Raw genomic sequence first — 22436 nt, 5'->3', positions numbered from 1 at the left:
GCAAGTAGATAAATAGGTACCACTCTGGTGGGAAGGTAAACGCCGTTTCGTTGCGCTGCTCTGGTTCGCCAGAAGTGGCTTAGTCATGCTGGCCACATGACCCGGAAGCTGTACGCTGGCTCCCTCGGCCAATAAAGCGAGATGAGCTCCACAACCCCAGAGTCGGCCACGGCTGGAGCTAATGGTCAGGGGGTCCCTTTACCCTTTACCTTTACTATATTGTTGTTGTTTAGTCGTTTAGTCGTGTCCAACTCTTCATGACCCCATGGGCCAGAGCACGCCAGGCACGCCTGCCTTCCACTGCCTCCCGCAGTTTGGTCAAACTCATGTTAGTAGCTTCGAGAACACTGTCCAACCATCTCGTCCTCTGTCGTCCCCTTCTCCTTGTGCCCTCCATCTTTCCCAACATCAGGGTCTTTTCCAGGGAGTCTTCTCTTCTCATGAGGTGGCCAAAGTCTTGGAGCCTCAGCTTCAGGATCTGTCCTTCCAGCGAGCTCTCAGGGCTGATTTCCTTCAGAATGGAGAGGTTTGATCTTCTTGCAGTCCATGGGACTCTCAAGAGTCTCCTCCAGACCATAATTCAAAAGCATCAATTCTTTGGCGATCAGCCTTCTTTATGGTCCAGCTCTCACTTCCATACATCACTACTGGGAAAACCATAGCTTTAACGATACGGACCTTTACCCTTACTATACCCTTCTGCAAATCTGGGACTGTCCCTGGGAAATAACGACACTTGGAGAGGGTCTGGGCCTGCACCTCTTCGTTGACAAGAGGCCTGGCTGTCTCTCTCAGAACAGCAGCACCGTGAGGGAACATCTCCCCCGTGCTCCCTGGCTCAGCGTAGTGTCCTTTGCATTGCAGCTCCCTGTTGATGGACCAGAGAACCCTGAGGCTCCGTCTGGCCAGAGCATGGGTGGTCGTGTTCTGCCTGCAGGGCCTCTGTAGCTTGGTGCTGGCCGATCCTCCCGATTTGCTGTTGGATGGAGCTGCGTGGGCCCTGCCTGAAGATGCCGCCCAAGAGCAGGGCTACTACCTGCAGCAGCTCTTTGGGCAGTATGGCGAGAATGGCACCTTGTCCTTCGAAGGCCTCACTCGCCTGCTGCTGAGCCTGGGGCTCGGAAAGGTGCAGGTGGTGGAGATTGAACATGAGGAGCTAGGCCATGGCCATGTGTCCCACCTGGACATTCTGGAAGTCCAAGACAACAAGCACTTGCATTCGCACTCGGCGCTGGAGCACCTCGGCAAGACCCCAGCAGAAAGCGCCACCCCCACCAGGTAATCTATAAATAATAAATGTAATAATAAATTTTATTTATATCCCGCCCTCCCCAGCCGAAGCCGGGTTCAGGGCGGCTAACAATAAAATAGTACAACATTCTAAAATCATTTCATTATAAAAGTAATTCAAATCAAATTGATGGCAACCATTGGGCCAAAGTTCTGTGAAGATTGCCAAAGGAGGGAGTCAGGCTGTGCCCTGGCCAAAGGCCTGGTGGAACAGCTCTTTCTTGCAGGTCCTGCGGAAAGATGTCAAGTCCCGCAGGGCCCTGGTCTCTTGTGGCAGAGTGTTCCACCAGATTGGAGCCACAGCCGAAAAAGCCCTGGCTCTGATTGAGGCCAGCCTAACCTCCCTGTGGCCCGGGATCTCCAATATGTTTTTATTTGAAGACCATAAGGTCCTCCGTGGGACATACCAGGACAGGTGGTCTCGTAGGTACGAGGGTCCTAGGCCGTATAGGGCTTTAGAGGTTAAAACCAGCACCTTAAACCTGATCCTGTACCCCACCGGGAGCTAGTGCAGCTGGTATAGCACCCAGTGAATGTAATCTCACAGCGAGGACCCCGTAAGGAGTCTCGCCGCGGCATTCTGCACCTGCTGGAGTTTCTGGGTCAGTCTCAAGGGCAGCCCCACGTAGAGCGAGTTACAATAATCCAGTCTGGAGGTGACCGTCGCGTGGATCACAGTGGCTAGGTCAGGGCGAGAGAGGTAAGGAGCCAACTGCTTAGCTTGGCGGAAATGAAAAAATGCCGCCTTTGTTATAGCTGCAATCTGCCCCTCCATGGAAAGGGAGGTGTTGAATATTACACCCAAACTCTTAACGGACGGTGCTGGCACTAATTACACCCCCGCAAGAGATGGGAGTTGCCCCCCCAATCCCATATTGTCCCGTCCCAGCCAAAGGACCTCTGTCTTTGAAGGATTTAACTTCAACCGGCTCCCACGTAACCATCCAGCCACAGCTTCCAAAAATCTGATCAGTGTGTCTGGGGCCGAGTCAGGATGGCCATCCATCAACAGATAGAGTTGGTTGTCATCAGCATACTGATGGCAGCCCAGCCCAAAACTCCGAACAAGCTGGGCGAGGGGGCGCATAAAGATGTTGAAAAGCATAGGGGAGAGTATCACACCCTGAGGTACTCCACACACCAAGGAGTGGCGCGATGACAATTCCCCCCCAAGCGCCACCCTCTGTCCCCGACCAGAGAGAAATGAAATCTGCTTTGACCTTGGAAATATTTGGCTTTCTGGCAGGGAACCTGCGTTCCTCCTGAGGTCACTAGACTAGGACTCCCAAACACCACACGTTCCCCCACGCCCACCTCGCGGAAAAGCTTATTTCTTAATTACTGAGCATAGCACTCTCTGTTAAGTACAGTTGCCCAGCAAAAGTCAGTGGTTACGTGCTTCCGTCGCAACTGCAGAGGAGATTCAAGGTAAGATCTTTATGGGCAGTAAACATCTTGCAATACTTGTCTTGCTTATCTCATTTGCTTGCAACAAAGCTAAAATCTTGCCGGAAGATCTGATCCTGTTGTTTTTCACTTGGCAACGGCAGCGCGCATGCTGTTCAAACAGATTTCACAGGCTTGTTTTGCCAGGATGCTGTGATCTTGCTGGCTGGCTTAGCTATTGCAAAATATTAATTCGGCTCAATTGGCCATGCTTAATGAAATCTCAAAATATTTTAGCGTCGTCAGTAAAAATAGTCAGAATTGTTCATTAAATCTGAAGGAGGTAGATAACGTTGGAAAGAGGAAAGGTGGTAGATTAGACTGTAAAACTGGTTAACAAGGCATCCCTCCTAAATTGTAGCACTTTAAAGTCAGTGGAATTTAGTTGATCTAATTGAATCGCAGTTGTAACCTAAAGCATAAATGTTATTCTTCTCTGATGATGATTTCTGCATTTTCTGCAGGCCTGGAATCCCTCAGTCGGGCCATGCCACTCAAACACCTGTTCATCCTGAAATCCGTGACGTCAGACCTGTCACCAAGCCTACCCTTTGGCAAACTCCAGAGCAGCCTGGGGGTGCCAAAGAAGACCTTTCCAAACCTTCCCAGGGCCACTCTGGCCTAAATCTTCTAGAGAGAGTTATTGCTTTGGATCACTCTGTCTACAATCACCTGCATGAAGATGTAAGTGTCGGGTGACCTGGGGTTTCATTGCCCTGAATTCCCTTACTGCAGGGAGCACATTGGATATACAGTGGTACCTCAGGTTGCAAACACCTTGGGTTACAAACACTTCAGGTTACAGACTCCGCTAACCCGGAAGTAGTACCTCGGGTTAAGAACTTTACCTCAGGGTAAGAATGGAAATTGCGCGCCGGTTGCAGCGGGAGGCCCCTTTAGCTAAAGTGGTACCTCAGGTTAAGAATGGTTTCGGGTTAAGAACGGACCTCCGGAACGAATTAAGTTCGTAAACGGAGGTACCACTGTATTGGAGGACAGGAAGAGGAGTGGTTGATTTCTGTGCCAAAAGGAGGTGCCCAGAGACCCTGCCCTCTTTAATCCTAAAGTTGTAGGTAGGAAATAGTTGTGGCCTGTGGTCCTGAACGACTTCACAAAATAGCTCCGTTACTATTAACTCTCATCCCTAAGTTTAGTGGAAGGTGGGGAGAGGACTAGTTAATTGACAGCATTCTGGCTTTCTTGTATACCCAACTCAGGTTTAGTGTGCCATTGCCAGTCCTTGCTCAAACCAGCCTTCTTCAGCCTTGTGATGATGGCAGTAGATATGAGTAACACGGTGGGGAAAGCATCTGCTGAAGCAATCACGTGACCATGCAGTCATCTAGGGCATTTTGTTTATTCGTTTTCCTTAAGCTGTTTATATCCCACTCTTAATCCAGAGATCCCAGGGCAGGTAACGACATGCAATAATGTTCTGCGGAACAGAATGTAAAACAATACATAAAACCGTGTTTGTTCTCGGGTGAGCAAATTCACTCCAGGACCAAACACTTTGCACAAGGAGTCACGTTTTAAGCTGGTGTCTAAAAGAAGCACCCTGTCCCACCCGAGGGATGGTGAGGAACAAAGGCCATAGCTGTCAACCGTCCCTTATTTGGCGGGAAAGTCCCTTATCCCAGCGCTGTGTTCCGCTGCTGTCCCTTATTAATGATGTCTCTTAAATTTCCCGGGTTTCAAAGGAAGCAGCTCCTCTCCCTCCCTCCCTGCCGGCCAGGGAGGAGGGAGGCTCCAACTGTGTTGCTTGGCTGCGTTGCTCACCCAATAAGGAGCCTAAGAACGACTGGGTGGGTGGAGTTTGCATGCCTTGTGTTGATCAAATCAGCCACGTTGCCTGGGGACTTGCCTTTGCTCAGCGCTTCCCAGCGGAGAGGTGACGGTGGTTTTCCTTGCTGCACTCCCTTTGCCGGGTTGCTGCGCTGTGGGAACCACCGCTTGAGGCTTCGTTTGGCTGCTGGCTGGGCTTTCTGCCTTTGGCTTGGAGGGGCTCAGAAGCTGAACATACCTGTGCTTGGAAAATCCCTTCTTTCGACTGCTTATCCCTTATTTTTGAGGCTGCCGGTGCCTTATTTTCAAATCTGTAAGTTGACAGCTATGAACAAAGGCAGAATCTTTGGTGACTTGTGGCAACGGTTTGATTGCAACAAGCAAGATGGATAGCACCAAGGGGGAAAGTGTGGGTTTGGTATAAATCAGCAGCAAGGATGGCAGAAGGGAGAGATTAAACGTGAACCTAGATCTGTACTAGGCCATTATTCCCCTCACACATAGCACATTTCCTGGAAGCAGTTGTAGAAATAATTATATATTTGCAATTATAAATGTCTGAATGTGATACCGTACCTCTGCGTTTTTAGGCATGTTGTGCGATACAGGTGAGTATTTGTTCTTGTTCTGCATTTTTAACCCAGATCTCCTAGAGAACAATGGGTCTTGCTGTCGTCTATTGCCCCCTTCCCCCAATTCTTCATGCTGTCACTTTTCAACTCATTCCCCTTCCAAAACTGGTGACATCCCCACCCCAGCCGAGATTTCTGAGTTCCGCTTGATCTAGTGCTGCAAATGAAAACTTTAATCAAATTAATGACCGAGAACCATGCTGGCAGTCAATTAAACGTTGGTTGGGGGTCCAGTACTCCCGTCCCATACAATGAATCATTCTTGCAATAAAGTCGTTTTTCTTCTTCTTTGTCTTCAGTGTCTCAACGTATCACAGCTGCTAGTCAATTTTGGGCTGAACTCGGTCTCCAAAATCACGCCAGAGCAGTTCACACTGCTGTGTCCTGCTTTGCTCTACCAGATTGACAGCCGCGTTTGCATCCAGCACTACGATGAGGTAGCTTTCGGCATGGCAGGAAGTTCTCTCTGGAGTGGTAAGGAACACAAGCTGTCTTCCTCATACCCGGACCCAGGAGGGGCCTTGACTCCCAGCTCCAGCCTTACCCTTCTGCATCAGCCCCAGTACTGGTTTTGCGCCCTTAATTTTCATTCATTATTCCCCTGCTGACTACAGTCCTTCGACCCTCATCCCTACCTGCCCTTCAGTTACCACCTCTCCCATTTTGTCTCCCATTGTCATTGGCTTTCCAAGGAGTTCTCGGTTTGCAAACCCACATCTTGGGTCTGATCCAACATATATATATATATATATATATATATATATATATATATAAAGGTAAAGGGACCCCTGACCATTAGATCCAGTCATGACCAACTCTGCGGCTGCGGTGCTCATCTCGCTTTATTGGCCGAGGGAGCCTGCGTACAGTCATGTGGCCAGCATGACTAAGCCGCTTCTGGCGAACCAGAGCAGTGCATGGAAACGCCGTTTACCTTCCTGCCGGAGCGGTACCTATTTATCCACTTGCACTTTGACGTGCTTTCGAACTGCTAGGTTGGCAGGAGCAGGGACCGAGCAACAGGAGCTCACCCCGTCGCGGGGATTTGAACTGCCAACCTTCTGATCGGCAAGTCCTAGGCTCTGTGGTTTAACCTAAAGCACCACCTTTGGAATATATATATATTCCAAAATACCCCTCCCCACAAAATGTGTGTACTATGCTGTCCTCTCAAGAATAGCTCAGAATCTTCATCAAGGGCCCTTCGGGATGACCTGTTACTGAGCGTTCATCCCGATAGGTTTGCAAAGATGACGTGTCAAAGCAAGTGCGATCCTGCACTTCCCAGTTGATCTCCCCATTACTTTTGTTATCGTAAAACAACAACAACTCTGACCTTCTGAGGAAGCAGGTTTCATGGGCAAGACCTTCCAATCCACTGTCATTGTGTGACCTCAATTTGGCAGTATGTGATTGAATCCTACCTGATAATAGCAAGAATCTGGAAGCGACGTCATACTAACTGGGTACACAGTGGATACTGAGTACAATTTCAAGTGTATTGGCTCTCAGGATGCTTCAAGTTAATGTTCGAGCTCCAGTTTGGGGGAGCCTCTTATTCAGTGTTTCTTAAACACCAGACAATTAGATTCTCACCTTCAAAGTAACTAGATTTTCTGCGTTTCCTATCCCCCACACCCATTCCTGCAACCTGGAAGTAATCACCATGGCACCAAGATGTTTTTGGACTATCAGTCATCTCTGAATATTGGTCATGCTGGCTGGGGGCTGATGGGAGCTCTTGTCCATCAACATCTTAAAGAGACTAGGCTGGCTACCCTTCTATATACCGAATTTCTAGGCTCCAGACATTGCCAATAGTGTTCAGAGAACTGGGGCCCTTAATTGTTTTAGGCGGCAGATAATTACCATATTTTTCGCTCTATAAGACGCACCAGACCACAAGACGCACCTAGTTTTTGGAGGAGGAAAACAAGAAAAAAAATATTCTGAATCTCAGAAGCCAGAACAGCAAGAGGGATTGCTGCACAGTGAAAGCAGCAATCCCTCTTGCTGTTCTGGCTTCTGGGATAGCTGCACAGCCTGCATTCGCTCCATAAGACGCATACACATTTCCCCTTACTTTTTAGGAGGGAAAAAGTGAGTTATAGAGCAAAAAATACGGTAGTTGTCAGGTTCCAGGAGAAGGTGGCATGAAAGTCCTTTGGAACACGTGGAGAGGTGGGGCAAATGAGGACATGACTTCGGCCCCCACTGTATGATCCAGCAGATTGTTGATTTTAGTTCTCTTGTTCCTAGTCCAGTCTCGCTCATCCTCTTTGTTCTCCACAGGTCTGGGCTGGGGATGTTTGGCTATCACCCTGACTAGCTTGCCATCTGCCCTGGCCATAGTTCTCGTTCCTCTCTTCAACCGCGAGCTCTTCCATTTCCTTCTCGCTTTCCTGGTGGCCTTGGCTGTGGGGACGCTGTGTGGGGACGCACTGCTGCATCTCTGGCCGCACGTATGTACCAACTGTTATGTATTCAATGGTCTGTGTTTGCCTGAGCTTGAGTCTGGATTAAGGATTCTGAGCTCCTGTGTTCTGATTCGATACATGATGTCCAATCACAGAATATTTCAGGATTTGGGCCACTGCCATTGGCCCTTGAACTCTGTGTCATGATTCGCAGCTTGGAAGTTTAGACAGCCAATCACGTTGCGAGTGGGAGTGGCCCAGGCTTTCAGAAATGTATATAAGCAGTTGCTTTGCCCATTTCCTGGTTATGTAGTTCAATAAAGGTTCTTGCTGTTATCACTGTGTCTTACCTTGTGGGAACCTGTGTACACTTCACCAACCCTCTCCCCCAAATCTTTGTGGTATGATTTCTCTTTGGGGTCTCCTGTGGAGGAAGACGAGGTGGGAGAGATGTACCCCAACCTTCTCCATATCATGATGAAACCTGGGGTGCTCGGACAATGCCAAAGGGGAGCATCTTGAGTTTCTGTTTCCCAATGCCGGTGAACTCCCACCCGGAAACCAATGTCCCCACTGTGGAAGGACGTGTGGATCCAGAATTGGCCTCCACTGGAAGACAATCTTACTCGGCTACGAGTGATTGCCAAAGAAGAAGAAGACTGTCATTTCCTTACACATATACGCTGCCAGTATTCGTGTAAGGATCCCTATACAACTGTCATGCCCTGTAATATTCCTTGGGCATCTGGTCCAGTATACCTGAAGGAGCAGCTCCACCCCCATCGTTTTGCCCGGACACTGAGGTCCAGCACAGAGGGCCTTCTGGCGGTTCCCTCGCTGCGAGAAGCCAAGCTACAGGGAACTAGGCAGAGGGCCTTCTCGGTAGTGGCACCCGCCCTGTGGAACGCCCTCCCACCAGATGTCAAAGAGAAAAATAACTACCAAAGTTTTAGAAGACATCTGAAGGCAACCCTGTTTAGGGAAGCTTTTAATGTTTAATAGGTTATTGTATTTTAGTGTTTTATTGGAAGTCGCCCAGAGTGGCTGGGGAAACCTAGCCAGATGGGCGGGGTATGTATAAATATACATACATATGCAGGTTTTGGTGTCCTCGGGTGTCTTCCCGTGTAAAAGTTGGGGTGTCTAGGCGACGTTTCGACGAGGTCTCACTCGTCATCTTCAAGCTGGTGTTTTCGGCTTCTTGTTACTGGAACAGAGCAGGATCTCAGTGTTTGAGTTCCTATAAATACTGTTGAGGTGTGGTGTATAGCCTCCAATGTTCTGGGCAGAGAGGAAGTTCCCAGGCTAGTGTGCCTTTTCTTCTTTTGTTCCTTAATTGCTTGAGGGATATCTTGAGTGATTTCTTGAGTGATATCCTGAGTACCACTTAGGTGGGTCATTAGGTGTGGATTAGTTGCTAAAGCCTTTGTGTCTTGACCTCTTGAACTTTGTGAAGAGTTTTTCTGAGAAGATGGCTGTATTAGTTGTGCTCTGGCTTGGCTTCGTGTATAGGGGCGAGCTGTGGTTTTGTGGCCTGTGCCAGCCAGATCTGTGTAGGGATTGCAGGGGGGTGCAGCATCCGGAGGTGCCACCATGGTTTGGCTACTGGATGGTGTCTGTAATTTATCTGTGGAGAGGGTCTGGGTTTGGGTCTGGTGTGGTTGATTGGTGATGGCGTTCTGTGTGCCTCTGGATCTGGTGTCAGTTTTTGTGGGGAGGGCTAATTTCCAGATGTCTGGCAAGCGGGATGTGTCGTCACGCTTGTTCATGTTGTGAGGGTGTTTCTCTATCTCGATGGCTTCCATGATTATTCTCTTGTGGTGATGTTCCATGTTAGGAGAGCAATTTGGAATCTGCAAAATTAATTTCGTGTCCTGTTTCTTTCATGTGTTGGAAAAGAGAGGAAGTTTTTTCTTCTTTTTTGACGGCATTCTTGTGTTCTGCAATACGTGCATTTATTCGTCTGTTTGTTTGTCCAATGTACGTGGCTGGGCAGACTTTGCAGGGTATTTCATAGACCCCTTGGTTTTCCAACTGGATTTTATCAAATGTATTAATTGCCAATGGATACCAGCAAAACAGGGTTACGAAGCTAATCCAAAAAGAAACACCCCCCAAAAACCAAGACACAGAAGAAAACAATGGCATGGCCCTCCTTCCTTATATCAAGGGCACTACAGATAAAATTAGCAAAATCCTCCATAAACACAATATCAAAACAGCCTTTTGCGCCAACCAAAAAATAGCCAATATCCTCAGAAACCCCAAGGATAAAATCCAGACACCCGAGGACACCAAAACCTGCATTCCTGTACCCGTGAAAATCTACGAAAGCACATACATACATATATATATATATATTATCTGGAAGGCCACCGTGAGAACAGGATGCGGGATTAGATGGGCCTTTGGTTTGATCCAGCAAGGCTCTTCTTGCCTTCTTATTTCCAGCACTCCCTTGTTCTTCATCTCCCTGTCATTTCCCTGTCAGCCCAAACCCAGGAGACAAAATTGGATGTCTGCAAACCGAATTTGTTAGTGGTTGGAGGGAGTGGTCCTTTCTCGGAAGGCCTTGAGGGTTTTCATACATTGCCTTTCAAACACTCTTGCACCATTTATGTGAGCATATGGCCATATGGCCACTCTTACCATAAAAGAGAGGGATTTGTCAAGGCAGCTGAGAGCCCTTCTGACCAGGGTAGGTTTTATATAGTTGCTTTTAAGGTGCAGCTGAAGTAAGAACTGCTTTAGGCCCGATGAGCAGAGCAAAAGAATACCTTCTAACCTTTCTTAATGATTTCTGCACGGCAGAGAATCCAATTTTTCCAGTGGGAAAGAAATACACTTTGTGGTCTGTAGAGTGTGATTGCTTATCTAGCTAATACGAAGCAGGGATGGGCAGTCTTTTTGGTTCTGAGGGTGGCTCACACTCACATGCACCCTCCTCTATCTCTTACAGAAAGAGAGACACCACACAGAACAGAAATCCCATCACCCATCCCATCTGTTTGGCAACTAGAAGAGCTCAGGAGCTTTGCAAACAGAAGCTGCTTTTCTGAGATGTAAAGAGGTTGTCCCTGTGAACAAATAATGTGGTTGCCATTCGAGCCACACAGCCTAGCTAATTCTCTTAGACCTGGAACAGGTTCTTATACTGAGCTGTGAACTCCACACACTGGAGCAGGCCGTTAGCCCTGATCCCTCTGAATACCAGTTTTTGGGAGTCAGACATGGGGAGTGTGCTGTTGCACTCAGGTCCTGATCCATAGGCATCTGGTTGGCATCTGCTAGAGAGAAAAGGATGCTACACAAGGCAAATCTTTGATGTGATTCGCTGGATCTCTTAAACTTTTATTTTTAAAAATAATAATAATCGTATTTTTCCGTGTCTAAGACAATGTTCTTTGCTTAAAACTTTTAGTCCCAAAGTGGGGGACATCTCCCACAAAAAGCTTAACAACTTTTGGTGATCCGAGCCTCCCTACAAAAATATCAACACGCTTTGTTTTGAGGGGGCAGAGACCAAAGGGGAAGCTCAGTTGGTCTGTCGCTTGCCTGCCTGCTCTCTCACTTCCTTGGGGCGGTCTGGAAAGAGGAGCTGAGGTGAGGAGCCCACCGCCCATGGACAACGCGGGCCCCCACCTCAAAGCACAGCAGCAGGAGATAACACGATGATTCTGGTTTGTTTCCAGGACGATGGAATCTGCCTCTTCTTCCTTAACTTCCTTAAAGAGTTTTCCAGCAGTACAGTGGTACCTCGGGTTACATACGCTGCAGGTTACAGACTTCGCTAACCCAAAATTGTACCTCAGGTTAAGAACTTTGCTTCAGGATGAGAACAGAAATTGTGCTCCAGCGGCGTGGCGGCAGCAGGAGGCCCCATTAGCTAAAGTGGTGCTTCAGGTTAAGAACAGTTTCAGGTTAAGTACAGACTTCTGGGACGAATTAAGTACTTAACCCAAGGTACCACTATACAAAACTGGACATCTTTTTGACCGAGAGACTGCTAGAGTGATTTCTTCATTCCTGGTTCAAAAAATAAAATTAGGGTCACCTTATACATGGAAAAATACAGTACTTGACTGTTTATTTTCTGAATTCTCCCTTTCTCCGCTCAAAAGAATTGTTTTCATTCAGGCACAGGCCAGGCCCCATGGACTTCTCTCACCAAAACAAGAACCAATGACCTTGGCGGAAGACGCAGTCCTGAAGGGCCTCTGCGTTCTGGGTGGTATTTACCTACTGTTCCTAATTGAGAATCTCATGGGAACGCTCAAGAGGATTCAAGTCAAGAAGGTAAAGGGATGGAGTGGCCTGCCAGTGGCCTGGGCAACCTGATGGGCTGGCCAGGAGATTTCAAGAAAGTGATCCCGCCCCGGCCAGTCGACTTAGTTCTCCCCATCATCTTCCTTAATGTCCCAGGCAAAAATCCTATTTCCATGTGGGTGTGTGAAAGGATCCCTTTATGCTGTTATAAGAAAAAATGACTCCTTTCCCTTATGAGGTATCCAGGAGCCCATATAGAGTCTTTAAGTGGGTTCCCTATTGTTAGGAGAAAATAACAGAGGCCAACTGGAGAATATTGAGAAGCAAATTGGCTAGTAACCCTGCCACAAGGTCCTCACTCACCACACGCAGGAGGGGAGGAGGAACCCAGAACAATCGTGCGCGCGCCCTTATATAAACTTTTGAAATTGCCCACCCTGTAGCACAAGGTAAAAGGTAAAGGTACCCCTGACCGTTAGGTCCAGTCGCAGACGACTCTGGGGTTGCACTTTCATCTCACTCTATAGGCCGAGGGAGCCAGCATTTGTCCGCAGACAGCTTCCGGGTCATGTGGCCAGCATGACTAAGCCGCTTCTGGCGAACCAGAGCAGCACACAGAAACGGCATTTACCTTCCCGCCGGAGCGGTACCTATTTATCTACTTGCACTTTGACATGCTTTCAAACTGCTAGGTTGGCAGGAGCTGGGACCAAGCAACAGGAGCTCACCCCGTTGCGGGGATTCGAACCCCCGACCTTCTGATCGACAAGTCCTAGGCTCTGTGGTTTAACCCACAGCACCACCCACGTCCCCCTATAGCCCAAGACCACCCCCCATCCTACATACATCACAGAAGGAGGCAGTCTACAGCAGAAAGCCTGTCTGCCAGGATATCTGTTAATGGTCACTGATTGCTTTACCTGGGCAGCCTGGCTATTCTTTTGTGATGGTTAGTACTTTAGTTCCTGAATCCAGGTCACTGCCTCACCCTATTCATAAACAAATATGCCCTTAATAAAGGATTTGTAAGCGAAAAGACAATGGGAAGGCTTTCCCCATTTGCCTCCCTTACTGCAGAGAAATATTTGAGGTCAATTTGGGAGAGTCAAAATGGCTTCAGGATTGCTCTCCTGTACAATTTTAGACACGTGGTTTATATAGTTATGTATGTGTTTGCCTTGTACTTTTATGAACGTTTATTTTATATTTGGGACCTTAGAATAATTATAACAATGCCATGCAGTCTAAGCTATGTCCAACTAGTCAGAAGCTTCTCCCATGACCGAACCAAAAGAAGAGGAGGAAGAAACAGCTAATACTGTGTGTTTTAAGTGTGTGGTTTATGGTGTGGCCTGTGTTTTGGACTGAACCACCCATGCTAAACCTGTGAGCTTCACTTCTGCTCTTTGGATGATAATTAGCAAGGTCACCCATAATTAGCAAGGTCACCATTTGGCCTGTTGGCACCAGGTGTGCTAAATCTCTGTGGCAGTGGTTGTTTTAAAACAACAACCACACACGTTTACTGGAGAAACCTTCTGCTCCAGATAATGTCATGTTTTGTGTCCACCACCAGAGGGAGACACCACTGCTATACTGTACCACCCAACACCTCTAGGGGGGGACAAAGTATTGCAGCATCACTAGGCTGGGCTTCTCATGACAACCTCAGCTTAGTGCTGCTTAGTCATCAGTTTTGCTTTCTTTCTGTAGAAGGGCGCCACCGGAAAGCAGCTTGAACCATCTCCAGCTGAGGTGGGTGACAACAGCACTGCTGGTTTGAGGACATCTCATGGTGAGTCACACAGTCTGGATTGCTTTAGGTTTTTATTAGTATCATGGCTTTCTTCTTTTGTTGTCCCCCTACAGAAGGATTCATGTGTCATGGCTGCAATCCATGCACACTTTGTGGAATTAAAACACAGCTAGGCATTAGGTTGGAAGGAACTTGTTTTCTCTAATGCCTTTCCTTCAACCAAGATCTGCCCATCTGTTGGGCAGGTGGGGCAGTTGTCCCAGTGACCGTTGTCCAATGTCACTGCTGTTACTATTTTCCCCAGCAATATGCTATACTTTAGTCCTTAACGCAGCCCAGGTGGTATAATGAACATGTTGCCTAAATGACCTTGGCCCAGTATACCTGAAGGAGCGTCTCCACACCCATTGTTCAGCCCGGACACTGAGGTCCAGCTCTGAGGGCCTTCTGGCGCTTCCCTCACTGCGAGAAGTGAGGTTACAGGGAACCAGGCAGAGGGCCTTCTTGGTAGTGGCGCCCGCCCTGTGGAACGCCTTCCCATCAGATGTCAAAGCGATAAACAACTACCTGACTTTTAGAAGACATCTGAAGGCAGCCCTGGGGGAGTTTTAAATGTTTGATGTTTTATCATGTTTTTAATATTCTGTTGGGAGCCGCCCAGAGTGGCTGGGGGAACCCAGCCAGATGGGAAGGAAGGAAGGAAGGAAGGAAGGAAGGAAGGAAGGAAGGAAGGAAGGAAGGAAGGAAGGAAGGAAGGAAGATTATTCACTGTAGAAGGCCTTTAAAATTCCTTTAAGCTTCATGTATTAAAAAACTCAGTGTACAGATGAGTTTTTTCCAAGTTTCTCTCTTAGCTAACCTGCCGCTTCATAGACTCGTTGCAAGGACAATATGGAACGCCTTTGCAACCTGTCTTTGGAACGGGTGGGAAAAGACATCTAGCTAAACACAGAGCAGAGCAGGTGATGGCAGAAAACATGTTTTCACAAGTCCATCCGGACGGACCAGAAATTATTTTGGAATGCATCCTACAGTTGCATGGGGGGGGGGGGGCTGTAGCTACTTAGGGGAACAGCACCTGCTTCATATGGGGCCTTGTGGGTCTGCCGTGGGTCAAGCTGAACAGAAGTAGCTGACGAGGCCAAGGTCCGCTGTGCAATCAAGCTGTCTCTGTATTTAGCCCATGAAATATACTTGGAGTCGAGTGTGGATTTCATGCTCTTTATTCAGCTCATAGTAGTGAGGAATGGAAGTTCCCCCAAATGTCTGCTTTATATACATTATTTACACAATGGGCCCCACGTGATTGGCTAATTCTGGGATTCTCCTGTAGGCCGATCAGGTTGCGGATTCACTTCCACCTGGAGCTGGATTGGGTGGCTCCTGCTGACCAATCAGACTGCTGCATTCTGGATCCTATTATTCTAGGACCAATCAGAATGCTGCATTCTGAACCCTATTGTTCTAGGACCAATTAGACTGCTGCATTTTGGATCCTATTCAACTCAGTACATAACAGCCCATTATCTGTGAGTTCCAAGAGTGCACCCACAGTACTGCTTGCTTAGTCACAAATGCCAGCGATCTGTGCCAGGGTTAGGGGTGGGCAAGTGGATCTGATATTTCCCTGCTCTGTTTGGGTGTCAGGTGCTGAATCCCAGAGTCTGACGGTGGCAGAAGGAGGAGCTGATAGCCTCTACGGGGAAGTCCAGGACTGCTCTGTCCAAATTCGCAGCTCAGAAGAGTGTGGAGGAAGCTCAGAGAGGCAGGAAGAAGAGCTCCATCAGCACCATGCTCACGGGCATTCCCACAGTCCAGCTGGAGCCCTCAAGGCTGGGATAGCCGACATCGCTTGGATGGTTATTCTAGGGGATGGGATACACAACTTCACAGATGGACTGGCCATTGGTGAGTGGCGTTGAGCCAGGGCTAGGTTCCTGCTTGTGCCAGAAACAAATAATAATAATAATAATAATAATAATAATAATAATGGCAGGGCACAATCCTACAAAAGTTAGGCTGGAACCAGAAAATTATTTATTAAAGAAAATTATTTATTAATTATTATTTATTTAATAATTAAATAATTATTAAAATTATTAAAGGTTGAGAGAAATTACTTCCATTTATTTATTTGAGTTTATAAACCACTTAATAAAGACATCCCTAAGCAGCATACAGGGACGCAGGTGGTGCTGTGGGTTAAACCACAGAGCCTAGGACTTGCCGATCAGAAGGTCAGCAGTTCGAATCCCCGCGACGGGGTGAGCTCCCGTTGCTCGGTCCCTGCTCCTGCCAACCTAGCAGTTCAAAAGCACATCAAAATGCAAGTAGATAAATAGGTACTGCTCCGGGGGGGAGGTAAACGGCATTTCTGTGCACTGCTCTGGTTCACCAGAAGCGGCTTAGTCATGCTGGCCACATGACCCGGAAGCTGTATGCCAGCTCCCTCGGCCAATAAAGCGAGATGAGCGCCGCAACCCCAGAGTCGGCCACAACTGGACCTAATGGTCAGGGGTCCCTTTACCTTTAAGCAGCATACAAAGAACAGTTTAAAATAATCATCAATGTGCGAATAAAAACAACAAAATTGGTTTTCCTTATTTTCATTTACATGTCTAGATATGCTTGCTGAACCAAAGGAAGCTTTTAAAAGAATCTGAAATGGCATAATGAGAGTCGCGAGCTTCACATGTAATGGACTGTAGTCTTCCTCTTCTGTAGTGTCAAGTGTTGCCCTTGTACTACTCAGCAGGGAGGAGGGCGTAAAACTATAATGAGCTGGCTCTGTCCATCATTGGCTGTGTCTCCAACTACTAATGGCCTCTCAGCACCCCTCTCCCCGCCCCCAGTGGGTACTGGCTACCACCACTGGTTCTCTCCAGCCTTCAGTTCCAGAAAGGCTTGTGTTAGACCTCTGTCACAGAATCACAGAAGCTTCCCACTTAAATTCCAGGTGATTGGACGTAATCATAAATACCTTCTTTCTTCTTCTTTGGTGATCACTCAAAGCCAAGTAAGACTGTCTTCCATGAACACGGTTTTAACAGTGAGTCCGTAAGTGACTGTAGAGGCCAATTCTGGATCCACACATCCTTCCACATAGGTTTCCGGGCGGGAGTTGATCACGGTGAGGGTTTGCGAAACATGACTTCCTCTTAGCGCATTTCTTCCTCTGTCCTGACTTTGAGCCTCTAGAAAGCCCATGACTCCTTCGGTAAAGGCTGTTCTCCAATTGGAGCACTCACAGGCCAGAGTTTCCCAGTTGTCAGTGTTTATACTACATTTTTTTATATTTGCCTTGAGACGGTCTTTAAACCTCTTTTGTTGACCACCAGCATTACGCTTTCCATTTTTAAGTTTGGAATAGAGTAGTTGCTTTGGAAGACGATAATCAGAACAACATGACCAGTCCAACGGTTGATGTTGAAGAATGATTGCTTCAACACTAGTGATCTTTGCTTCTTCCAGTACACTGGCGTTCGTTCACCTGTCTTCCCACTCGAGTGAAGACAAACTAGCCAATCCACCTTGAGCCAATCCACCTGGAGAGAGGGGAGAGGAAACGCCTCTTTTAGGTTCACTTACCTTTGTAACCCTTTTCTCCTAGGAGCTGCTTTCTCTGATGGAATCTCCAGCGGTTTAAGCACTACGGTGGCAGTATTTTGCCACGAACTGCCTCATGAACTTGGTAAGGAAGATCCCCAGCTTTATTCTTCAGGCTTTCCTGACCTCTCTTACTTTTAAATCTGCTTTGTTTTACTATTTAATATTTTAAAGATTTGGGGCTCAGTTTGTGTGTGTGTATTTTTAAATGTCATTCACACACCTTGGGTGCAAATCTCCACTCTCATGCCGTGGCTGTAGGCTTGGCCATTGGTGGATTTGATATAAACTCAGATCCAACAAATCTTTTCCTATGGTCCTGCGCTTCTGATGACGGAAGATGATGCTGATGATATCAGTTAATCCTATCATATCCTCCTGTCCGGTGTCCAAGGAAGACGCCACCCCTTTACTTGGATCTGCTCTGGTGTTGTGGTTGCTCCTGCCCTTCTGTTGAACCCATGCCATTCTGGGTTTGTGGGTCCCACCCATGTGACCTTACCTGATGCTGTGGTTACAGGCAGGGCCAGATTTAGCTTTGATGAGGCCCTAAGCTACTGAAGGTAATGGGGCCCTTCATATGTCCAGCTGTCCTTTGTCACAGCGGGTGGCGCTGTGGGTTAAACCACAGACTTGCCAATCAGAAGGTCGGCGGTTCAAATCCCCACGACGGGGTGAGCTCCCGTTGCTTGGTCCCTGCTCCTGCCAACCTAGCAGTTCGAAAGCACCTCAAAGTGCAAGTAGATAAATAGGTACTGCTCCGGCGGGAAGGTAAACGGTGTTTCCGTGCACTGCTCTGGTTCACCAGAAGCGGCTTAGTCATGCTGGCCACATGACCCGGAAGCTGTACGTCGGCTCCCTCGGCCAATAAAGCGAGATGAGCGCCACAACCCCAGAGTCAATTGAAATACAGCATATGCATGGCACATTACAATTACCCAAAGAGGCAGAAAAAGCTTCAAGTCGTCCACAATTTGCAAGTGGTCCATTGGGGTGGGGGGAAGGTGGATTTGGGGATCACTGGTTTTAGAGACATTGCTTGGCTTTGAGTTAGTTATGGTGCCTCTGTGAAGATGTGTCCATTGCACTCTTAACTCCTCTTTTCTTTGGCAGGGGATTGCGCTGTCCTGCTGCAGGCTGGCATGCCAGTCCGACGGGTGTTCCTCTTCAACCTGCTGTCTGCTTTCCTGGCTTACTTGGGCACAGTAGTAGGGACGCTCATTAGTCGGAGCACCACGCAAGTCACGCCCTGGATTTTTGCCATCACGGCTGGAATTTTCCTGTACGTGGCACTGGTGGACATGGTAAGGACAGCCGCCTCTTTGCAAACTTCTTCTGTAAGCATGACATTAATCTTTTGGGGACCCAGGGTTTAGTTATTCCCTACCTGGGCCTCGGGACATGGGTGGCGCTGTGGGTTAAACCACAGAGTCTAGGGCTTGCCGATCAGGTCGGCGGTTCGAATCCCCAAGACAGGGTGAGCTCCCGTTGCTCGGTCCCTGCTCCTGCCAACCTAGCAGTTTGAAAGCACGTCAAAGTCCAAGTAGATAAATAGGTCCCGCTACATCAGGAGGGTAAATGGCGTTTCCGTGCACTGCTCTGGTTCGCCAGAAATGGCTTAGTCATGCTGGCAACATGACCCGGAAGTTGTACGCCGGCTCCCTCGGCCAATAAAGTGAGATGAGCGCCGCAACCCCAGAGCTGGTCACGACTGGACCTAATGGTCAGGGGTCCCTTTACCTTTATCCCTGACACAATACCTATTGATGAACATTTTAGGCAACATAGCTCTGATACCATTCGCATTGCAATCTGACTGAAGAAACAAACGGCTTTAAAGCACCACCACCGTGGGTGAAAATGACCCAAGGGCAAGAGTTTGGGTCTCCTTTCTCCCAATTTGCTCAAGGACCCGAAAAAGTGGAAAGGTTGCAATGCGATTGAGTTGACCTCACAGTAGGCATCGCTGTTATTGTCTCCTCAAGGAGAACGGCCTTTCTGGCTTAACTGCAAGCTGCCGTAACAGCAGCTGCCAAGGACATCATGGCCTTTTGTTCTTTTTTTCTCCCTCTCTCTCTAGCTGCCTGAAATGCTGCAGAGGAGCTCTAGCAGGGGCAAGAAGGGCTCCCTGGCCCACTTCCTTCTCCAGAACCTGGGCTTCCTCACTGGAGGAGTCCTCATGGTCTGCATCGCTCTCTTTGAAGGGCAGATCAGTTTCCATTTGGACGGGTAGCCCTCTTCAGCAGGAAACTCCAGAACGCAAGATGGATCGAAGGCGATGCCCCCTCCGACTTCAAGCACGATTGCACCTTTCCTCTTAACTCTATAAGAGGGGCTACAGATTTGCTCCATCTTCCTGTCCGCAGGAGTTGGAGAAAGAACTCAGTGGGAGAGAACAGAAGGAACAGCTTATTGTCCCCATGTTTTGTGTGGCAGCAAAAACAGGGTGCCAAAGTAAGGGCGAGAGTACCTTTACCTAGCCTTTGTTGCTTGGATGAAAGGAAGAAAGTTGTGCTTAGTCACTGCAATCAACGTGTTGAAAACTCCTTGTGCTTTCTAAAGAGCACTAGTTTGCTCGAGAGAGACTGGACCTATTGCCACCTCGGAATGCAACGTGAGAGAGAATTATTCGAAGGACTGCAACTTACTTAGAGAGCCGCTGATATGCAATGGGGGCCTTTCATGTTTTGGAGCTGAGTTTCCCCAGCAAGTTATTTCCTGTAATCCAAGGATAGAGAACCAGCAGCTGTTGCTGGACTACAACTCCCATCATTCCTGTCAGCCTTGCTGGCTGGGTCCAATGGCAGTTGGTCCAATCCCTGATATAAGCTATCAGTGTCCTGAGCATTCATTAATATTTAAGTTGGCATTAAAAAAGGCAACTGGTTACCAAAAGCCTCTACACCAAAATTTCAGATTTGATGGAACAGTGGTCTCTCTCTCTCTCTCTCTCTCTCTCTCTCTCTCTCTCTCTCTCTCTCTCTGTGTGTGTGTGTGTGTGTGAATGCAAGGAAGCCTGGACCCCTCTTTAGTTACGGGATGGGTGTGTTTGTGTGAGCAGTGCATGACAAAGTACTTAAGGACAAAACTCATCCTTATAATAGGAGATTCAGAGGCCTGCTGCTTTAAATTCCCCAGTGATAACCCCACCTGGTTTGCCTGCAAGGGCAATTGCTTGAAGTGCAAACGAGCCAAGTTGTTGTATCCTTTGCACAACTCCTCATGTACCCCCTACCTAGAAGGAAGCCTAAAAACTCCTCTAAATAACAGAACACCTTCATTAGTTGTCCTCTACAGAATTACAGAATGGGACGCAGGTGGCGCTGTGGGTTAAACCAGAGCCTAGGACTTGCTGATCAGAAGGTCAGCGGTTTGAATCCCTGCGACGGGGTGAGCTCCCGTTGCTCGGTCCCTGCTCCTGCCAACCTAGCAGTTCGAAAGCACGTCAAAGTGCAAGTAGATAAATAGGGACCGTTCCGGCAGGAAGGTAAACGGCATTTCCGTGCACTGCTCTGGTTCGCAAGAAGCGGCTTAGTCATGCTGGCCACATGACCCAGAAGCTGTACGCCGGCTCCCTTGGCCAATAAAGCGAGATGAGCGCCGCAACCCCAGAGTCGGCCACGACTGGACCTAATGGTCAGGGGTCCCTTTACAGAATTACAGGACTGGTAAGGAATCTCAGCACTGTGCCTCCTATCTCAGCAGCCACTGAGAATCAAGGCCATATATGCCGCCAACAGTGGCCTGGGCACTGGTATCTAATTTCCATTCAACAGCAAACAGGTTCCCGGTTCCCCACACACAACCTTGCACACCTGAACTGTTCCCCACCCCCACCCCGGTATCTGCACAGGACAACTTAGGTGAGCAAGGAGAAAGAGAGCCTTCAAAGTCCACCTGTTGCTTTTCACACTGGGAGTGTAGCAAAGAAAAGGACGCTCACAATGCGTTAAGCTGGAGTTGCACAATAAGGGCTATTTGCCCTGGGAAAAGAGGGAAAGCGGTCTCTCCCGTTTCCATGGAGGGTAAGTAGCTGAAATGGAGGATGGCCTTAAAGGCAGCTCAGAAAAGAGGAAAACGTTAGTGGGTCAGTTTCACACTTAACTTTAGGGGCATCCCAGTGTCTTTGTTCATCCAAGTCTGATATTGGTACATGACTTAAGCAGAATATCCAATACAGTGGTACCTTGGGTTAAGTACTTAATTCGTTCTGGAGGTCTGTTCTTAACCTGAAACTGTTCTTAACCTGAAGCACCAGTTTAGCAAATGGGGCCTCCTGCTGCGCCGCCAGAGCATGATTTCTGTTCTCATCCTGAAGCAAAGTTCTTAAGCCGAGGTACTATTTCTGGGTTAGCGGAGTCTGTAACCTGAAGCGTATGTAACCCGAGGTACCACTACAGACGGCCCAAGAGATTGAAAACGAAACATTGACTCCCAACTATTATTAACGGTTCTCGTTTTGTTACGATTTACAACCTGCCCTTCACCAGGTTGAATTAAAACTAAATCGAAAGTAAATCATGGGGAGAGACCTGGCAAGGGATATAGCACTTTCCCCTTGTCCCCAAACATGCTAAGCGAACTGCCTCGAATTCTGTTCCAGGGGAAAGTTCCATTGTGCAGCTTCTCTGGTTGGAGGCAGCATGCTTCCGAATACATTGCTGGAAAACTGAAGGAAGAGGTCATGCTTGCATGTTTCTCATAGGCATCTAGCTGGCCACTGCAAAAACAGGATGCTGGACTAGATGGAGGCACAGGCCTGCTCCATCGGGGTTCTTCTCGTCTTCTTATGTCCTTCTGTTCATGCAATGATCCAGATACCTCAGGCTCCCATCCTTAAAAAGGAGTTACTTGAAGTACAGGTGAAACTCGAAAAATTAGAATTGAGAGACCATTTAAAGGCTCAGGAACCCATTGCAGGTGTCATGGATTGAATAGCTACTGCACCTTTTCACAATAATCTGATTTTCTGAGATTGTTAATTTGGGTTTTCATCAGCTGTATGCCATAATCATCACAATTATAACAAATAAAGGCTTGACATATCTCGCCTTGCATGTCATGAGTCTATCTCATATATTAGTTTCACCTTTTAAGTTGAATTATTGAAATAAATGAACTTTTCCACGATATTCTAATTTTTCGAGTTTCACCTGTATCTTTCTGGACTTCAAGGGCCCAGTGTTTTATAAAACAGAAATGGGCAGTGGCAACACCTCCTTGGCCTAAGCAAACCAA

General features: G+C 47.9%; 1 protein-coding gene across 3 annotated transcripts in view; it reads left to right on the top strand.

Annotated features, from left to right (window-relative positions):
• Nucleotides 1-20093, top strand: part of SLC39A5 (solute carrier family 39 member 5) — a 36080-nt gene extending 15987 nt beyond the window's left edge. For 2 of the 3 annotated variants that reach the window (XM_028710095.2, XM_028710084.2), the window contains exons 2-11: nt 865-1278; nt 3201-3420; nt 5453-5627; nt 7446-7615; nt 11708-11866; nt 13550-13631; nt 15240-15500; nt 17203-17283; nt 18312-18502; nt 19279-20093. In XM_028710095.2, coding sequence (XP_028565928.2) covers nt 875-1278; nt 3201-3420; nt 5453-5627; nt 7446-7615; nt 11708-11866; nt 13550-13631; nt 15240-15500; nt 17203-17283; nt 18312-18502; nt 19279-19431 — 1896 coding nt within the window. In that variant the 5' untranslated portion in view covers nt 865-874 and the 3' untranslated portion in view covers nt 19432-20093. Of the gene's footprint in view, nt 1-864; nt 1279-2660; nt 2719-3200; nt 3421-5452; nt 5628-7445; nt 7616-11707; nt 11867-13549; nt 13632-15239; nt 15501-17202; nt 17284-18311; nt 18503-19278 lie in introns of those variants that run through there. The other variant, XM_077923902.1, reaches the window with a different exon arrangement.
• Nucleotides 20094-22436: the final 2343 nt, after the last annotated feature.

Source organism: Podarcis muralis, chromosome 2, assembly GCF_964188315.1.
Source record: "Podarcis muralis chromosome 2, rPodMur119.hap1.1, whole genome shotgun sequence".
NCBI classification, from domain to species: Eukaryota; Metazoa; Chordata; class Lepidosauria; order Squamata; family Lacertidae; genus Podarcis; species Podarcis muralis.
The sequence above is the reverse complement of the archived record's forward strand: the minus strand, read 5'-3'. Positions and strand labels throughout refer to the sequence as shown.